The following is a 19,815-nucleotide window of genomic DNA, read 5'->3' on the forward strand; positions in this document are numbered from 1 at the left end:
TATTTTGAAATTCCTGTCCTACTTTAAAAATTTTTTTGTGTCAATTTTTAAGGGTTGGAAGAGGATGAAATTCTACTCATTAATTTTACTTGGCCTTAGTAAATAAATTGCCTAACAATTCCATTCTTCCATTGTGTCGTTATTACTTACAACTAGTATCACATTAATCATTTACATATTTCTCAAATAACAAAGTGGCTGTGATGCAACTTTTTTTTTGTGAAACTGACTACATGTATAGGACCATAATTTAGGATGATTAATAAATGAAAACAGAAATGCAGAGACCACTATATGGCCAGAACTTTCATGAGGTTTTAATTTGCACTATATTCGCAAAGTTCCAAAAGCTTACCAAATTTAAGTCAAGATAATTAATAAATAATTCTAATTCCATTCAATCTCAAAGAGGCCAAAATAAAAACCATCCAACTTTAAAACCTATATATTCATATGGGAAATTGTGATATCTGGTACTCGCTATACGGTATAGGACAACCCATGGTACGGTCCTAATTTCGGTAACCTTATGGTCAAAATAAAAGTTAAGTCATCTATGAAGTTAAAGTACTACATTTAACCAATCAGAATGACTGAAATATTTTTTCTGCCAATGAAAAAAATGACATCAATCACATGACCCACAGAAAAATTTGTTTAATGTTAGATGAAATTTTTTATCCATTCAAAAAGTGTGTAAAGTGTGTTACTAATTCTGAAATTACATTATACATAATTATCAATATATATTCTTGCAATTATAATTTCAACTTTCAGAACTGATTAACTAGTGTTTATATAATAATAAGCATTAAATATCATGCCAAGTTCTGACTAAAGGACTTTATCCTGAAATACATGAATATTGTTATTTTGAAGCAATGTAAAATTATTTCACAGGCTCCTCCTATTCATGCAATATCTAACAGGGTAGTCAAGAATGTTAAAAAACCCCTCTCATTAGAGACATACCAAATCCTTATCGATTGGGGTGAATATATTCTAATGTAGATCATTAACATTCTGAATCTGAAATTTCAACAACAAAAAAAAAAGCTCCGCAAGGTGCAGTTTTATATGACTGCACATGTGACACCTTAAACATCACAGTCAATTTTTTGCTCAAGATTTAGGAAACAAATGATGGAAAAGCTATAAAAAAATAAATAAATAGAAATGTAATTTTCAAAATAAGTTATCCCCATATGATTATGATCAGAATTGCACACAAATTATAGGCTAGTACAGTGTTAGTTGGTTATTAAAAAAAAAATATATGCCTGTATTCAATAAATATAGTACATGTAATACTATACAATGCATGTAAAAAGCAAAGATTTAAATACCTAGATTTTGGAGTGAGCACACTGAATGACACCTTTAACCTCCCTGTCAATTACAATATAAATACAATAAAGCCTGTCTAAACTGAACCCTGAAATCTGAATAACTGTCTAAACCAAACACTTTTAATTGTCCTTTTATTTCAGTTAATTGTACATGTATTTTTGAAATTCGGTAAATTGAACTACTGTCTAAACCCAACCAATTCAAAAATCCAGAGGAATTTGGTTTAGAAAGGTTTTACAGTATATTGGATGATTTACCATGGTAAGAGAGGGAGGGGAAGGGGCGTTGCATCTACATGATATATGGGCTGATGGACAAATGAATGGACAGACACATAGATAATGATTCATATGAATCTCATTTTGTAAACCGCATTCTGAAGCATCACTTTGTAAATTATACCATTCAAAAATTGCCTCTCAATGAATACCAAAATATCCCAACCAATGAGTTTTTATTACAACCTCACCCTCTCCCCTCTTGTCTGAAAGGTGGCATTCATTGAGATACTGAGGATAAGTTCGTGCCTACTGTATTTAGTGACCAAAGAAGCTACAAATACCCAAGTCATTTTGAATTAGGTCAAAATAAATAATATATTAGCTTCTCATCCCTTCCCAACCAATTTTTTTCCCAATTTAGGTCAATTTCTTTGAAGTTGACAGCATAAAAAAATAAAAAAATTAAATTTGCCTGTCTGCCTCTTAATTTTGACACCCCGTGCAGGTCCTGGTGTCAAAAGAATAGGCCTGCAGCAGCGCTAAGCTTGTAAAAGGCCACTAAATAATGCTCAGAACCCTAGCCGGGGGCTAGGGCGCTCTGCCCACAGAGCAACTGGGTTGTGTGCCCCAGCTGGTGGAATCGGGTACCCCTGGCGTGTTACATGCTGGGGTTGTCAGGCCATAATACGGAAAACCTGACCGCAAACCATAGTGGTGTACCGTGTTGGAAAAGATGACACGTTCCTCGCACGTTAAAAAATCCTACTGTGGTATTCTCCTGGAGTAGGAACCAAAGGGCTATGTCAAAGGAAGCTAAATTGCCCGACCCTACCCACCTCTCCCAATTTCAGTGGCAATCAAAATTTGTCTACCCCATTATCCTTGTGTCCCATCCCATTTTTCATTTTATCATCCACTTCAAGTTCATCGCCTGAATATAGCTGAAATATTGCTGCTCGGGTGTTAAACCCCAACAAACAAACAAACGAACAAACCAACTTAATTTTGAAAAATGTTCGATGAGAATCTAGGAATTTTTTTTATGATGACCTTAAGACCAAATAAATGCTTAAGACACAAATAAGACGAATCAAAAGTCCATTAACTGTTTAAAACTTGTTAAACTTAAGCCAAAATAGATCTCCCTTTGAAAAAAAAAATGCCAATTAATTAATATATGTTTATTCCTAAGCAGTATTTCCCCACTGTATATTGTATTGAAGATGTAAAAAAATTCAAAAAAATCATCAATAATTCCACAGCTGATTTTTGAAATGTAAAACCTTGTTGGAGCACAAACTTGTTAAAATTTAATATAAATTCAGCTTTTAAAAGCTTAAGGGCTTGATTTGATATTTTTGACATTTTGATGATCTTGCTATTTTAGTCTCACTTTCTTATAAATGGCAGAAAATGCCAGAAAAAAGAAAAGTCAAGGAATTTGATGTATACGGAATATTTTCTCTAGTGGAAGTTTAAAAAATAAAAAGATCATAGAGATTGATAACATACAATACTGTTCATGTGTTAAAATTCTCTCGACACCACTTCCATTACAAATATTGGTACCACACTCATGGCCCTCAGCATCAACTAACAGTCAAATTATTCAACTTCTAGCAACAAATGCTTTCATTAACAAGAAATTCACTTTTGCCCAGATCAACTTGAACCTCCCAGAGCAACAAAAGTGATTACGAAACATCAATTACCACTACTAACAAAGTCAAACCAACTAAGAATAAATTTATTGCTAAGAACACAGTAGCAACATGCTGTAACTCCCTAGATAATACAGTCTCTTTCCTCATTCTACAAATTACACTGAAATTTTCTGCAGACCTTCTCTGGCCAATCAATACTTAGGTGATCAAATGAAAGACTCCCTGAACCAAGAAAAAACAGTAATTAACTACTATCATGACAGTTACTCCTCTGTAAGGCAATAGAAAAATTGCATGAATTTGCAGCTCTATGAATAAAAAAGACAAACTATTGATTAAGTAATAAAAACACGTCACTAAATCAAAATGCAATCTAGTAGATAGATGGTATTGGATATAGTGAAACCTCTCTAAACCAAAACCCCTTTTGGACTACAGATTTGGTTTGTTAAAGACAAGTGTTCACTTTACACAGGTTCACATCACACTGAAACTGAAATGAAATGAACTCGTAAGTCGATAAGATGTCTAGTTAACACAAGTTTTCAGTTTATCCAGGGTTTAGTTTACACAGGTTTCACTGTAATTATTTGTGAGGCATTGATTGGGATTAGAGTGGCCCATGGGCCATTTATCACATTCCAGTTGAAAACAAAATCATTAATTTTTATTTACTATGTAAAAGAATGGCCTGTTGCAGTCTTCTATGATATGAATCTTCTTTCACGAGTGGCAAGTGCAATTTTGGAATGTAGAAAACTTGAATTTCTGAAAGGTTTTGTTCAGTTGGGAAAACAGAGTTTAAATTTAAGTGATTGTAAGAATCAGGCAAAATAGGAAAAATCAGAAACATGCATGTCAAAACCCCACTGATTTGACAATGTAATATCACGCAAGGATACTGTCACAATTTGAAAAGACCATTATTTGATCTCTGCATCACTGGCTTTGCTCAGAAATATTTCAATAGAATGTTAGAAAAATGAGATTTCTGACAGTTATCTGCCCTTGAAATGTTCATTTTCAGTGTATTTCAATGAAATTATAACTCAATGCACCAATATAATGTCTTTTTTCCTTAATTCTGATGGTACAAATAGTCAAACTACGCTACCAAACTGATGGTTTTTTTCATACAATGTTTTACCCACTGCCTGATTCTTACAGGGACTGACACATAATTGTGGAAATTGAAACTTCAATTGGAGTTTTCTTGTGAAAACCTTACATTTAAAAAAAATATATCCTAGAGAACTAAATTGAAATACCTAATGGATAAAAAACAGCCCCAATCTAAAGATTTAAGTCCCAATCTTTTGGATTTAAATTCTAAATTTTGGTTTTCAGACAGACGCTGTTTTTAATTTGCAGGTTGTTTACCTTAATCAGTTTAATCATGTGTAATTAATTGTCAGTGACAAAACTATAAATGTGGGAGTCATTGTTATAGAAATGATTGCTACTGATTCTGCTACACTGAAACTAAACCAAGTCCTTTTTGGACTGAAGAATTTGTTCAGTTAAGCTGTCAGTTTCCAGATATGTTTACATGTATTCATTTTTACTATTTTTTAGAAATCTATACATTCCCCTGGTCAATTTCTAGAAATCTGTATGTTCCTTTTGCAGGTGTCTAGAACTCTGCATTTTCCCCAAGTCAGTTTTTAGTCAATAATTTCAAGTTTAATTTCACAACATTATATATGTTTGTTTATCATGCAACTAGTCAACAAAGTAAAATTCCTGTGGGACCACAAATATAAATCCAATAACTAATTACATAATGAGAATGGATCTATGAGACAACTGCCAGACCGGATGAAAAATTATAGCTCAAGGCCACCCATGGTTCTTCAATGAATGACAAAGAAACCCTCACACCACAGCGCTTATCATCACACAATTCTCTATTTCAGGCCAGGAGTACATACACAAAGAAGTTGCATGCATTGTCATGCTATGTATACATCTAGGATGTTAATATTACACAGCAACAAAATATTGCTAACAAGGATTCCCCATTGTTTTAAAGCCACATACCAAATTTGAATTGAATCCATGCAGTTGGAACTGAGATTTTTGTGTGTAAAATTTTCTATATCAATCCAATATATAGAAAATTGGTAAAGTACCATAAAAGTTGATACTATACAGCATCCAAAATCCCTTATAACATGTACCCATTTATACAAAGCCTCATTAAGTCCAGTGGGAGCCCATTTTTGTGACAAAAATTTTGACAGACAAAATGATAGATATACAAGGTAATTCCAATATAATATGTTTAGTTTATCAAGTGTATTTACAGTGAGTTATATGGTAAGTTTCAGAGAATACACTTGATCTTCCCTTGATTTAATGACTATCACTTAATTAACTTCCTATGGATATCAACTAAATGATAAAGAAAAAGATTCAAACTTTCCATTAAACATAGATTTTCATACCTAAGGAATGAGAGTAAGTTGTCCAGTTAACAACTTGTGCAATTCAATCACAAAAAGACTAACTCTATTTCCTGAAATTAATAAACAGAAAACAGATCCTCCTGGGGCACAGCAGCAAGCTGTTACTGTCATAGAAAGTAATGCAACAGGTTTGAACAAGCTTACATCTGGAGATAACTATATTACTGGCTGTAATTACAAATAGTATTGATTTGAGGCAATCAACTTAACAAAAATAATGAGTTTCATTGGTTAACCCTAAAACTTACAACAAAATTCCTTTTTTTTTCTTTTTCACTTATTGATATTTAAAATGTAGACTGCAATGTCTTTGTTCCTATTAAAACTTCAATTCTGAATAAAATTAAGACTAGAAAGTTGCTCTAATATTGAATTCTTTTAACTGAATTCTGAAAATCTTGAGTGTATGTTTTGAAATATTTGAAATCAATACTAATGTATTGGAATTAATTAAGGTATAGAAAGTTCATATTTAGACTTAAAAATGAAAACAATAATTTAAACAAGAGCAGTGCTCCAGGTCCCCCATCTCACAACAAAAGTAAAATTTCATGAAATATTATTTCCTTACCTCATAAACCTTCAACTCTCCAAGTTTGATGAAATTCTATGAAGGCATTCAAAAGTTATGCCAAGAAAACCCATTTCCCCCCTCCAAAATTATATTTTGTTAAGTCTGTGTGACCTTGAATTTCAACCTACTGACATCAAAGGTGTCTTCTTTACCCCATAAACCTTCAACTACCAAAGTTTGATGAAATTCTATGAAGGCATTTAAAAGATACACTCTGGAAACCAATTTTCGCCCCCAAAATTATATATTGTTAAGTCCCTGTGACTTTGACCTTTAACCTACTGACCTCAAATTGTAATGTCTTACTAACCCCATAAGCCTTCAACTGTCCAAGTTTGGTGAAATCCTATTGAGGTGTTCAAAAGAAACACTCTGGAAAGTTCCAATTCATGAAGTCTATGTGACCTTGACCTTTAGCCTCCTGACCTCAAAATCCATAGATGTCTCCCCTACCTCATAAGCCTTCAACTGTCCAAGTTTGGTGAATTCTATGAAGGTGTTTAAAAGTTATGCTCCAGCTTTTTGATGGACGGAAAGCTGAATTCTATACTCCCCCGCTTTTGCAAAAGGCATTGGACAAAAAATTACAGGACAGAGTAAAAATGATGTGCCACAACAGAAATTTTCCTTGTGACTTACAGACTTGTTTTTCTAAATGGCCCTTAATGCATCAAATTATATGAAGTAATTCACACAGTGAAACGACATACAAAGATGTTTCGGACATGTCTTGCCATGTCATAGAAGCCAATTCCACAGTGACCAAATGTATAAAGATGTTGGGAATATCATATCTCGCCCTGTCAAAGGAGCCAATTCCACTGTGATGAAATGTATAAAGATGTTGGAGACATGTCTCGTCTCGTTGTAGAAGACATTCCAATATGTCCTATTACAATTCATTGATTTTAGATTACTAGCCATCATTTCATTAATAAGGAAACAAGCTAACAACACAATTTTAACACCTAAATGCAACATTAAGCTTATAGCCTTTTGGAATCAATATCATGAAAAGGTCAAATTATAAAGTCTATTTATTGGTAATGGGAATTGAATTAAATGTATTTTCATTTTTCCTACGATGACATGAATATTTTACCCAATTTAATTCTGCTAGGTATCTTCACTGAAAACAATACATAACTTGAAAAGCAAATAAAAGAGTTCAGTTTTGCTTGGACCCATGTGTGTTCTACATAATTTTACTTTCAATGAGAATTTCCTCTAAAAGTAATGTAAATTTCACGTGTACATTAAGTAAGGTCAATTTCACATAGATTCACAAAAAAAGTAATGTTAATTTCACATTGAATCCATGTCAATTTCACATAGAAGTAACATCGATTTCACCTAAAAATAATGTCAATTTCCGAAAGAAGTGATGTCAATTACACTTAAAAATGATGTCAATTTCATCTATAAGTTATACTGATATAAAACTTGTCATTGTCATCCTAGATTGTATTGAAATACCGTTTGCTACATCATATTTAAGAGTTCATTATGATGAATTCTACAGTTAGTATCTTCTGAATTAATCTTGACAACAATCATGACTAGAGACAGCTACCCTTTATCAAAAGTATAAATAGGGAATAAATTTACCCATTAGTTGAGAAGGAAACAGCTACGTGCTACAATTCAGGTTGAGAACTATTGAAGTACAAATCATGAATCGTGGGGTGAGGATCATAGCCTGGAGCATATACTAGAAATTAATTTATAAGGAACTGACATTAATGACACAAGAGTGACGCAGTTCAGTCACTTTATGGTACTTCTAACCATTTAAGTAATAGCTGATCTTTAAAATAAGACCAAGAGAAGCATTATATTTTAGTAGCCTCTATTACCATGGCAAGCCTTCAAGACAGGAAATATTGACAGTATTGGTATTCATTTGACAGGGATGCTGCACTTAACAGTATCATAACACTAAGTCTTAACAGTTTTAACTAGTCTAAAGATTGCAATTTTTCTTTCACTTTATGGATTTTTTAATGAAACAGAAATATATAACGGCAAGATCAGTTCCTTAGTGCGTAAAAAGTTAACAATCAGATGTTTCTATATTTGTACAAATTAGAAATAATGGAAGATGGCAAGTATAATATTTAAGATCAGTCATCATATTGATAGATTGATTGCAGTTTTATTTCTTTATAGCAAATTTCAATAATTCACACTGTGAAATAAATTCGGTAATTTCACTCTCGCACTTTCTCCCCCCAAAACGTCACAACATTGATATCAATCTGCCAGTCACATACTTTAAAATTCATATTGAAAATATCGATAAATTTTGAAGAAAATCTATACAATAAATAGGATAATCAATTGGTTACCGTGAATAACTAAAATATTATCACTCATGCCAAGAACGCTTGAAGATTAAATTTGTGCACAAAACAAGTTCCGTACACGCGTTGAACCTAGGCGTTCTTCGGCACTCATGTTAATATTTTGGTTATTCACTCTTTCCAATTAATTATCCTATTATTACTCCACAGACATGTTATTTTAACTCTGAGCAAACAAGCCACCACTCTACCTCCTATAATATATGCAGTGTGCTTGGCTGAGAAGCAGTAACTACTAATTTTAAGGTCTTTGGTATGACAAGGCTGGTAATCCAACTCATGGCCTCCTGCACTTGAGGTGAGCATACTACCATAAAACCAGAGGCAATTATCCTACATCAGTGATTCAATTTTAATATGGACAACCAACAAAAATCATGGTTTACTTCGGTTTCTTTACTTTCCCCATAAACTATTGTTTTCCCTTGAAATGGTCAAATATGAAAGAAAACACTGTAAGTTATAACATTTTAAAAACACAATTGCCTGTAATGCCTTGATCAGAAAAATTATGGTTAGGGAATCTGACTTGTCAAAAACACCCAAAAGGAATCTCAAATAGTCAATTTCCTATGGAAATGGAAAGGGGAGATAATTCTGTCAAAGTGGCTGAAATAACAAAGCAATTTGGTATAAAATCATAATTATGCACGAAGAGGAATCTCACAGAACTGTAAAACACACTTAGAAACTCTGAAAAATAAGTGTGTAACATAATATTGTAAAATTGCCTGACCATATATTGTTTGCACAAATATGCCTGCTGTAATTTGTCAAACATACCTCAAGGGATTTACCTTTCTCATTTTCTTTCTGATCAATCCCAACCAAAAATCAATGAGGACAGATATCTAAAACAGATAAGCCATGTGTCGTCCTCCACGAAGCCGTCCTGACAACATAATCTATACTGATCAGAATACATCCACTTCTAGTGTTCTTGGATTTTTGAAAATTCAAGGTTTTCATGAGAAATTAACTTTTCCACAAACAATGTCTGCTTTCCAAGCAAAACAAATCCTGTAGGAAACTTGCTCAAGGGAATTTGAACATTATACAATGTAACTGCCCCTTACAGAAATGTTTCCTTCCCCAGGTCAACGGAAATGGGAATCCTGAACTGACTCCTAGAATTTCCAATACAGATCAAGTAGGGTGAAAAATCAACAATTGCAGCAGTGCTTTTAAATACCATTAAATAAGAAAATAAGAAATCTAAGTTGAGCCAAGATAATATACAGAATAGGAATATAGTTGCAGTAAAGCACTTGACATGCCTGCCGCCCCCGCCCCACCAAATAATGAAACCCATATAAAAAGAAAAGGAACTGCCAGGAAAAATGACCAACATCGATTGTACAAACTTTCGTTCAGGCTATTTAAAGTGTTTTTAAGTTCTTGTAGTACAGACAGATACAATATGTCTAGTATGGAGGCAAAAACTCCAATTTTTGATGTTTTATAAAACTCAGAACCCCTACACCACACCAGTGAGTAGGTAGATTGTTTCATTTTCCTTAAATAAATCTCGTAACATAGTTGTTGAATGCACTCAAATGAATCTAGCTTAATGGAGTGTCTGGGACTATATCAAAGATCAATATGACTGACTGAGACATTCATGTAATATAAGACACACCACTGGTTGCAATCACTCATACTTTCTAGATCATTATTGGCTTGACCAAAGTCATTTTTCCAATATTGGGGAGTATTTATTTCACAGATCAACCACATATCTCAATTTAGTGCTATTTTCTCAGACGACCCAAATTGGTCAATGAAATTAGTACAGGAAAAAACAGCCTTAACATAAACAAAGGTTAGGACAATTTAATAAACAGCAAGGCAGGATGACAAAATATAAATACAAGTAGCTACACAGACATATAATTCAGAAACAGAAAATCCAAAGCCCATTAGGAAAAAATCATCAGAGTTAAATGTAGAATTGAACAGAAAAACATCATGATACATTCCCATACTAAAATTTAACTCAATATCATCAAATACGCAAACAAAATATTCAGAAATATATTTATTGAAGAAAAATAAGTTAATCCAATAATCTGTTGGGCATTGGGCCATGTCCAGTAAAACAATTTTTGGGTTATTCACCAGACTCAATGATCAGTAAAAAAGGGTGGGTGGGGTGGGTCAGTGGGTTATGAATAGGTAAGGCAGAGGTGTTCTGTACCAAAGTCGATATTGCACATTTTGGACATATGATATTGTGACTGTCCCATTTCTAAGACACAAAAAAAAATACTTAAAATTGGTTCTTCACCAGTCCAAATGAACAGTGAACAAATAAAAAAAATCTTCAGATTCTGGTGCATAAATGTCCCGTAAAATTCAAACAACCATTAGAATCATTGAATTTGGATACAAAGTAAAAACATATCCACATACTATTCACCTAAAAAGTGCAGCATAAAAGAAAATGATGTATTACTCTACAACTCTAAATAAACATCAGCCAGCATATTTTTTTTCAAAACAAAAAAACAAGAAAACAATTTTTTTTTATCCAAGCCCCCCTCCTTACACCCATAAAAATAAAATAGTTGCTCCTTTAGTATTTGGAAATAAGTCATATATGATCATTTTTAAGGACTGATTGTACACATGATCCTGAGTAAGTGAAGCCTGACAGGAAATGCTTGCTTTCCCAGGTCTAAATCAATGACTTAACCTCATAACAAGGAAATAATCACTTTGAAGTATGTACTGATCAGAAGAACGATAGGACACACAACAGCGATTGTTTTCGATTTTAGATCATATCCTTGCCAATAACAGGCTCAAAGTGACCATCAGGATTGTCATGGTAACAATGCTATAACCATGATGAATTAATTTATTTTTGTAAACCACACTCCTGCAAATTCTCTGAGTTACCGTAAGAAGAGGGTTGTTGATAGGGCTGCCCCCCTTATGCTAAAAAAGTGTTTGATTATGTGGTAAAAATCAAAAATCATCGGTGTGGGACCCTTTAGACCAGTCAAAGGAGACTCACTTTTCAAAATTTCTGAATCTGCCACTGCTTTCTACTGTTTTTTAGTCCACTTATATCAACTCTGCTACCTGCATGGATATGAGAGTTCACACACTAATATCATTAAATACTACAGCTACTACATAACATGCTTAAAAAGGAGGTGGATATCACTATAAGCATGGCAGAGGTGTAAATGATTTAGAAATCAGGAATGTACTTCAGCACACAAGTTATACATTTTGAAAATATGACATTGTCCTATTTCTAAGACACTTTAATTTTCTAAAACATGCTTTAATATTGATATAACCCATTTTTCTATGCATAAACATCAGATGAATGAATTTATAATTCCTTAACATGGAAGACAGGTCAAAAATATGTGGACAAGGCAAAAACTTTTAACTTTCATGAAGATAATATTAACGTTTTCCAGTTGTTTTTTTTTTGGGTATATATTTTTCTGATGGTTCTAATAATATTTATATATAGTATATGAGAACTTGCAACTTCAACTTTATGAAAACATCAAACATTATTACAGACACATTGTATATATAAGGAATCATGCATTTTTGAGGAAAGGTCCAAAATGTGCATTAACCCCCTATGTATAAAGCAACAGGAAGTATGCATCTCGAGTAAAGTGTGTGAAATCTACGACATCTGCTAAAATTTCAGGTACATGTCTTATCAATCATAGGAAATTGACAAGTTATGCAAAAATATTGTATGTACATTTCAAAGGCAGGTCAATAACCCTGTAATAGTTAGTTTCAAATAAGTAACTAGATAAGGTCTTTTGTCAGTGACACAGTAAGATAAAGTCATTGCTAAGAAATATTAATATGGGGTTGTTAGCTTGGATTGGTGATCTCTAAGAAAAAGCCCCTCCATCTAGAAAGATTAAGGAAATCAGAGTTGAAAATATCTATTTATATATATATATTTTTTTTTTCAAAAATGCCAGTATCCAATTTCGTATAGTTTCAATAATTTTGCAGCCTTGCAATTTTTAATAAGCATGCAACTTTTCTACTTCTATATACTGCAGTCTTGTATGTTGTATACAAACAAGTCTGAAATACTTTGAAAAAAAAATTGTTGGCACCACAATTATCAAAAAATCTAATTTATGGGGATAAAATTTGTTGATTGTGAACAACAATTCAGAGAGTAAACCCAATAACCTTTAATTAGGATGACTTCATTTTCAAACTCAGGGCTAGAGAAAAATTAAGTACAATTGCAGAAAGTTGAGAACAAAAACTTTTTCCCATTTAGACTTTTTAACCTATCGGTCAGTAGTTGACTTCCTTTGAGAGTTTTAATTTATATTTTTCTACATATTTCTAAATATTCAATGGGAGTAACCAATTCTCATTACGCCAAGTATTCTTCTTAATAATTTCTCCACTCTCCATGGCAAAATTTGGATTTATAACTTGATCACTAAGGCTTTCATGATGAAATTTAAATTTTACCATCTCAAGTCATGGTCCAGTGGAGAAATAATTTAAACCATGCCTACCTGAAAAACTATCCATATTTCAGTAGCAGTCTTAATAAACATCGGACAAAAGGTGACTCATGCATCTCTGAAACTCAGCCAATTCGTTTTTCAGAAAGTTACAAACTGCATTAAGAGTCTTAGTTTTTCATTAGGTTGTTGCAATTTTGAGATAAAAATTATATAGATTGTACATGAAATAGGGACTTTGCAAGAGTTATCATTCTTGATTTGAGAGTTCGCCCCAAAGCATTGTTTATTTGGTGCGTTTTTCTGCACCATTAAACACCTAGAACACTGGCAGTGTTTACTTAAATAACCAATACAACAGAAAACCCACTAACAGCATATTTAATTTCTTGTATATTATCATAATATTTCGGTCTTGTTTGTATTCATGCATTTTCTGTTTATGTTTCTTGTTAATAATAGACCCTGAATAAAGTATTTTTTTTAAACAAAAATAGATTTTGATTGTTCATCTAAGTATCAGGCAGACTTGACATTGAGCTAAAAAATGCTCACGACTGCTTGAGAAAAACAAAACAATACAAAACTTGTAACAATTTCACACTTTCATTTCATAAAAAGTCAATATATTAAAATGTGTGGCAAAACAGGTCAGACATTGCTTGCATTATAGTCTTCTGAAAACAAAATGTATTTGTTATGAACATCCTATATAAATTATTCATCAAATATTGAATCTAATCTCTTGATCTTTTTCAATAAGAACTGAAGATTGAGACAGCTTGTATACAGATAAAAATCTCATTCATTGCTTCAGATAGTTTAAAATCAATATTTTTCACTGCTTTAAAAAACTAAACGTTTGAATAAGAATTTGCCTGATTTTTAATTGAAGCTGTGTTTGTTCTATACTAAATAGACAAAAGACCACATCTCTTGTACAAAACCATCATTTAAAACTACAAAACATTTAGAAGGTTTTAAACCCATTAAAAGCTAGGGTTTGTGCACTGACAGAATACTATAATGTTATATTTGCATAAAAAAATTCAAGGTAAACAAATATAAGAAAGATATAAAAAAAAACATTTGTTATTTAGCTGAATAATGAAATCAATGCAAAAAAAACTACAACATTTGTGAGAGTATTGTATTGTTTCCAAAATCCAATAACAGATTATGCTGTAATTTTTAGGTCACCTATGATTCACTTTAAATTTATATTCTTGTACTTACTGTTAAATGTGTACAGCTTGGGATAAAAACTGAACAAGAATAGCGCCTTACCATTTAAAATAAGAGCAATTACATTTATAACATGTAAGACTGTTTATTTTAGGTTTTGGAAATAGAATCAAACTTCAAAAAAATACTGAGCACTTTCATTTAAATTGCTAAAAGTTTACTTCATTTTAAGAATGATGACAAATAACCAGCTTACAACTTGAAGCAGATAGGAAAATCACAAAATGTAACCATAGCATGACAAATTTAACAAAATTTAGCATGATCCGTTTTAACTGTAGAAATTTTTGTTTTATATACTGTCCTATGCCAATTTCAAAATTAATTAATTTTGTAGCTAAATATATATATACATATTAGAACAACAGAAGCCCTGAATAATTAATGGACTGAATTCTATAGAATTGTCATGTTAACACAATCAATAATTTAATTTCATTAATGTAAATACAATTTAAGCTAATGCCAAAATACAAAGCATGCAGTATTAAACTTTCAAGAAAATCATTCAAGAACTGTGTATATCAAAGAATTATCTGACATCACATTTTTTATATTGCCAAAGGAAAACGTAAATTTTAAACATCAACTTTTACCATTTGCATGCCATTACTATGAAACAGAAATTTACCTCATTAAATGCAATAATATGCAGTGCAGGTGGAAGATACAAAGAGAAATAAAAATTTAACATGCATATTTTTAATGTATATATAAAAATTATGCTCGAAGTAATCAAAATTCAAATCACTCAAATTTAAATTTTACTCAGTAATGGCTGCATGGAGTAAAAAATAACTAAACAATGTGTACACAAATGTTGTTGTCTTTTTTTTTCACATCTATAATAGTATCAAACAAAAATAGGGCTAGGTACAAATGCACTAGTGGCATGAAGACTCACCGAAGATGACAACTGGAACATTGGAAGCAAAAAAAAAGACGATGTATTATATGAATATTTAATTACTGAGCAGCCATGCTTAGCTCATAATAAGAAAATGTTCAGATTATAATAAACTGTGGTTCTCCAGTTTTAAGTCTATATGCCATAGAAGACAGCCATGTATCCAAATTCTAGTCGATCGTGGATGTTGCTGATAATACACTGAAGAAGGTTCATTCGAATACATTGAGTCAAGCCAAAAATGTTTCAATACCTTTATTCTAAGAACAGAAAGGATATGACAAATTCTATACAACTGCTAAAATAGGATGAGATTAACAGACGTGCCTATCACTTTATGTAAGGTACACCCTAAAAAAAGTAATTTGTGATAATAAATCCTCAGGTTCATTTTTTGTTCTTTTTCTTTACAGGAGCATCACTATTATCTTTACAACTACAACTGGACATAGTTTTTTCTAATGTTTTTTTTTTTTTTTTCAAACCCAAAATGACCATTGGAACAATATTTACAGATCAAATTATACTTCAAAAATCAGGAACAAAACTGAAAAAAAATCTGAAATTGGAAAATTTTGCAAAGAGTTTGCCAAATCATACAGAATTAGGGTGTAAGATGGCTTTCAAAATCATGTACCTTATGCCAAAATCATAAGGGTAGGAAACTTTGGATTAAAACTCAAAACAATCGCTAACACGAGATGAGATCAAAATTTAAATTATTGGTCCTCTGTTTAAAACTTCTTTGATATGGTTTTAAAATGCTAAAAAGATATGCAATTCAAAAAAGACTTAACAAGAGAGCAATTAAAGGCAATAAAATCAGTATTTACTCCCTCTGTGTCTTTTATTGTAAAAATTTTGGCCGAGGGTTTGCAAAATGTTTTCTTCTGTAATAAGCTTGGATAAAAAATAATACTTTTTGAGTACAGATCACACCAAGCTGGTACCCCCTAAGCATGGCAGATGGGTGCAGTTGGGCAGCTACTTAAAACTAAACCTGCTTTCTCCATAAGGGACACAAGTAAAATGTCATGCAAAACGGTCAAAATGACATGGGCAGCAATGTTCATTTTTCTAGTAAAAAAAAACACTCATTACCTGCCTAAAATTATATAATCTGAACATTTTCAAATACATGTACATGTATAACAATAATAAACTAAGCAAAACATACAATAATTAGAAGATATGACTTCATTATAGACTCATGCTACATTGTATTTTTGAAAATCTCCATCTATACATTGTAAACAGGTCTACCAGGCATTCAATTGGCATCAAATTTTGCAAATTGAAACAATAAATTGTATATTATTGCAAATGCTTTAAATTCTGTAGCAATCATGAAAAGTTTTAAAGAAGGTTATTAAATACACAGTCAATACAGATTTGCATGCCTGTAAAAACTAAGACTAAAAGTGAATGAAGCAATACATGTATATCCCTAATAACATACATATATATATGACTATTGATGTTAAAAATTTAGTTCTGTCAGATTAGGCAACATTGCTTCTATATTATTGGTACATACATGTATGTCAATGCATGTTTAAATAAATATACTGCACCTTTTTCTTTGAAATAAAAAAAAGGGGGTGTCAATTACATTGTGAAATAAGACCAACACTATAATTCCAACATATCATTAAAAGTAATTTAATTATGAATTTGAAAAGTTTGCATGGGCCTAGTTTCAAATCATAAAATTTCCTCAAATTCTATAGGAGTTTAAAGACTACCTTAACCATTTCAATTTCTAGCAATCTGATTGGTCAATACCTGAAATGAGGATGTATATGAGGAAATCCACAATGTGAGACTTTCTATGGTAAATAGCCTACTATCACATGACATTGAAAGCACGCAGAACATGAGGGAAACATTGAACAATACAGATGGGAGGACAAACATGTTGACAGATACTTGACAAATAATGGTATTAAATATATACATACCGAGCCAAATCTATGAAGCACAAGATAAGCCTCTGCAGTAGGGTTCATACCGATCTGCTCTAGCTTCCATCCTATCACCTGAAAATATAGTAAAAAGCATGGTTATTCTTTGACCAGTTTCATTCAATTCCATTCAGTGGTGAAGGAGCAACAGAAAAGAGATGTCCCCATACTCACAAATGACCAAGTCCCTGTTTTGCTATGAGAAACATCAAAATTGATCTGGGTCAAAATCTGAAAATAAGAGGTGCACATTGGGAACATATAATAAAGATTCTGTGAAATTTTATTCAAATCCATTCAGTGGCAAAGGAGAGGTAATGGATAAGAGATGGGACCCCCCCCCATGAATAACAGAAGAAAAGAAGTATGGACTGAACCTTACATTCCCAATATATGGGAAAAACTTACCTCTTCCAAAAGGAGATTTTTTTTTACTATGCACGACAAAGTCTAGGTCTAACATAATTTTCACTAGCTATTGGCTAATGTTTTTTCCAAGCAATGACACCATTGTTTGTAGCTTTTATATAGGCCAAAAGTTTCTCATGAACTGTAAAATGTCACACATATATTTCTTCTTGGTGACAACAGTTCTTCCATGACCCCTGAACTTGCATGAGGTAAGGAATATATTAAATGAGAAATGACTAGTAAGAGTTTGATGGAAATAACAGATTTACATGATGATACATTGTTAACTGTGTTGCATGTCATCTGGTATCTGTTTAACCATTCTCCAAAACATCTTAGGGATGTAGACCTAGGGTAAGGAACACAACTCTTACAAATCATTGGAATGTTTGTATTCGGTATTTTACATCAATCTTATGTAAGCATTAAAGTAACTTGGACTAATTTCATTCTGTTTCAAATGAAAGCTTGATAGGCTTTGGTGATATTGAATATGATACAAGCATATCACTAATCCCTTACCCTAGGTCTACCTCCTTAAATGGGAGGTGAATTGACAGACATCAAGTTACTTTCAGACACCAGAATTAAAGTTTACATGTAAAATAGAAACAAGTTTTTTAGACAGCATTGAAAATAAAGAGCTGCCCTATTAGTACATGAATCATGATACACCATCCCTTCTAATTGCATCAAGTTTTAAATTACCCCAGTTTCAGAGCCCTGACAAAAGTACCAAATAGTTTTACCATAGTTTTGAAGCACTTAAGAAAAGTATACAAATAAAGCAGTTTCACTACATTTTTAGTGCTGAAGAAAAAAAAATCACTCTAGTTTTAGAGCAATGAAGAAAGTACCAAACAAGTTAACCCTAGTTTCACAGCACAGAAGAAAATATCAAACAAGTTTACCCTAGTTTCCCAGCACAGAAGACAATATCAAATAAGTTAACCTTAGTTTCTCAGCACAGAAGAAAGTACCTAACAAGTTAACCTTAGTTTCGCAGCACAGAAGAAAGTATCAAACAGGTCTGATAATGTTTTGGTGATTTCCCTGAACAGTAATTTTCCTTCTATTTTTGGGAAGGCGCCCAGGAGCCATGTAATTGGGAAATGAGCATGAAAACAGCAACTTTGGAAAATAATATACACGAGGGCAAGCATTTTATACTCAGTATTTCAAAAAATAATTTCTAATTAAAATTCTTCATAAAGACTATTGTAGTTTCCATTGTATTGAGGTAACCTCTAGATGACGAATATGATACAGTTGAGAAAAAGAGAGGATTTATCACACGTCTCCTTCTCAATCATGTACAAATCTTGAGACAAGGTTTTAAGTTACAATAGGCAATGTCACTGCTGAAATTTGGAAAATTTGAGGCATATTTCTCATTAAAAATGGGTGCCAAATTCTGCCCCAAAATGAAGATTGGAAAATCACTGCTGAAGCATCATATTCAGTGTTCTATTTAGAATCAATAAACAGCTGATGTATCCAATGTATCATTGATTTCAATGCCTTTGGAAAACTGTAACCATTTAATTACAGTGATGATGTTACATGGTCAACAAAGCAGTAATAAGCAAAATTGGAAGTACATTTACAGTAAAAAAACAGAATGGTAACATAAATGCCAGATTTGTAAGAAATCTGCAAACTGTAAGTGATGGCTCATTAATGATTGAAGGATACCCCTGCTTTCAATCATGATATACACAAAATAAACAAAGTCCTCTGTAAACAGGAAGTTGGTGTCAGATTATCCTGAAAATAAATTCCACCATATGGCATCACTTCAGGAAGAATGGGTTAACATTTCAAGCCGCTGTGATAAGTGACAGAAAAAATTGGAACAGATGGAAACATGGAGAAGGGTAAAACAGTATAGCCCACTCTCCTTTGGAGTAGGGGTATACAAATTATCCCAGGAAAACACATTTCCGCAAAATTAAATTACTTATAATGTATAATTATTTGTTTCTTTCCTAGTTTTCTTGGACTAAAGAATAAACCCACAAAACAAACAAAGCCCAGAAATGTTCAGTGTTCTAGGATTCCTATTTCCCGTTACCTGGGGCAAGTCAAATTTGGGTCAGGGAAAGTTAGGTACTTAGTTACACTTTCCCATGGCAAGATGAAAACTTCATATGCTGTAAGGATTTGT

General features: G+C 32.4%; 1 protein-coding gene across 2 annotated transcripts in view; it reads right to left on the reverse strand.

Moving 5' to 3' along the window:
* The window catches only part of LOC148621120 (uncharacterized protein ZK1073.1-like), a 56,146-nt gene that overhangs the window by 7,946 nt on the left and 28,385 nt on the right, over nucleotides 1-19,815 (reverse strand). For both annotated transcript variants that reach the window (XM_088575159.1, XM_088575160.1), the window contains one exon: nucleotides 17,235-17,312. In XM_088575159.1, the coding sequence (XP_088431285.1) occupies nucleotides 17,235-17,312 (78 nt within the window). The remainder of the gene's footprint in view (nucleotides 1-17,234; nucleotides 17,313-19,815) is intronic.

The sequence above is a fragment of the Perna viridis genome, chromosome 3 (assembly GCF_037379345.1).
Source record: "Perna viridis isolate PV_CMFRI_1.1 ecotype Kerala chromosome 3, ASM3737934v1, whole genome shotgun sequence".
Taxonomy (NCBI): domain Eukaryota; kingdom Metazoa; phylum Mollusca; class Bivalvia; order Mytilida; family Mytilidae; genus Perna; species Perna viridis.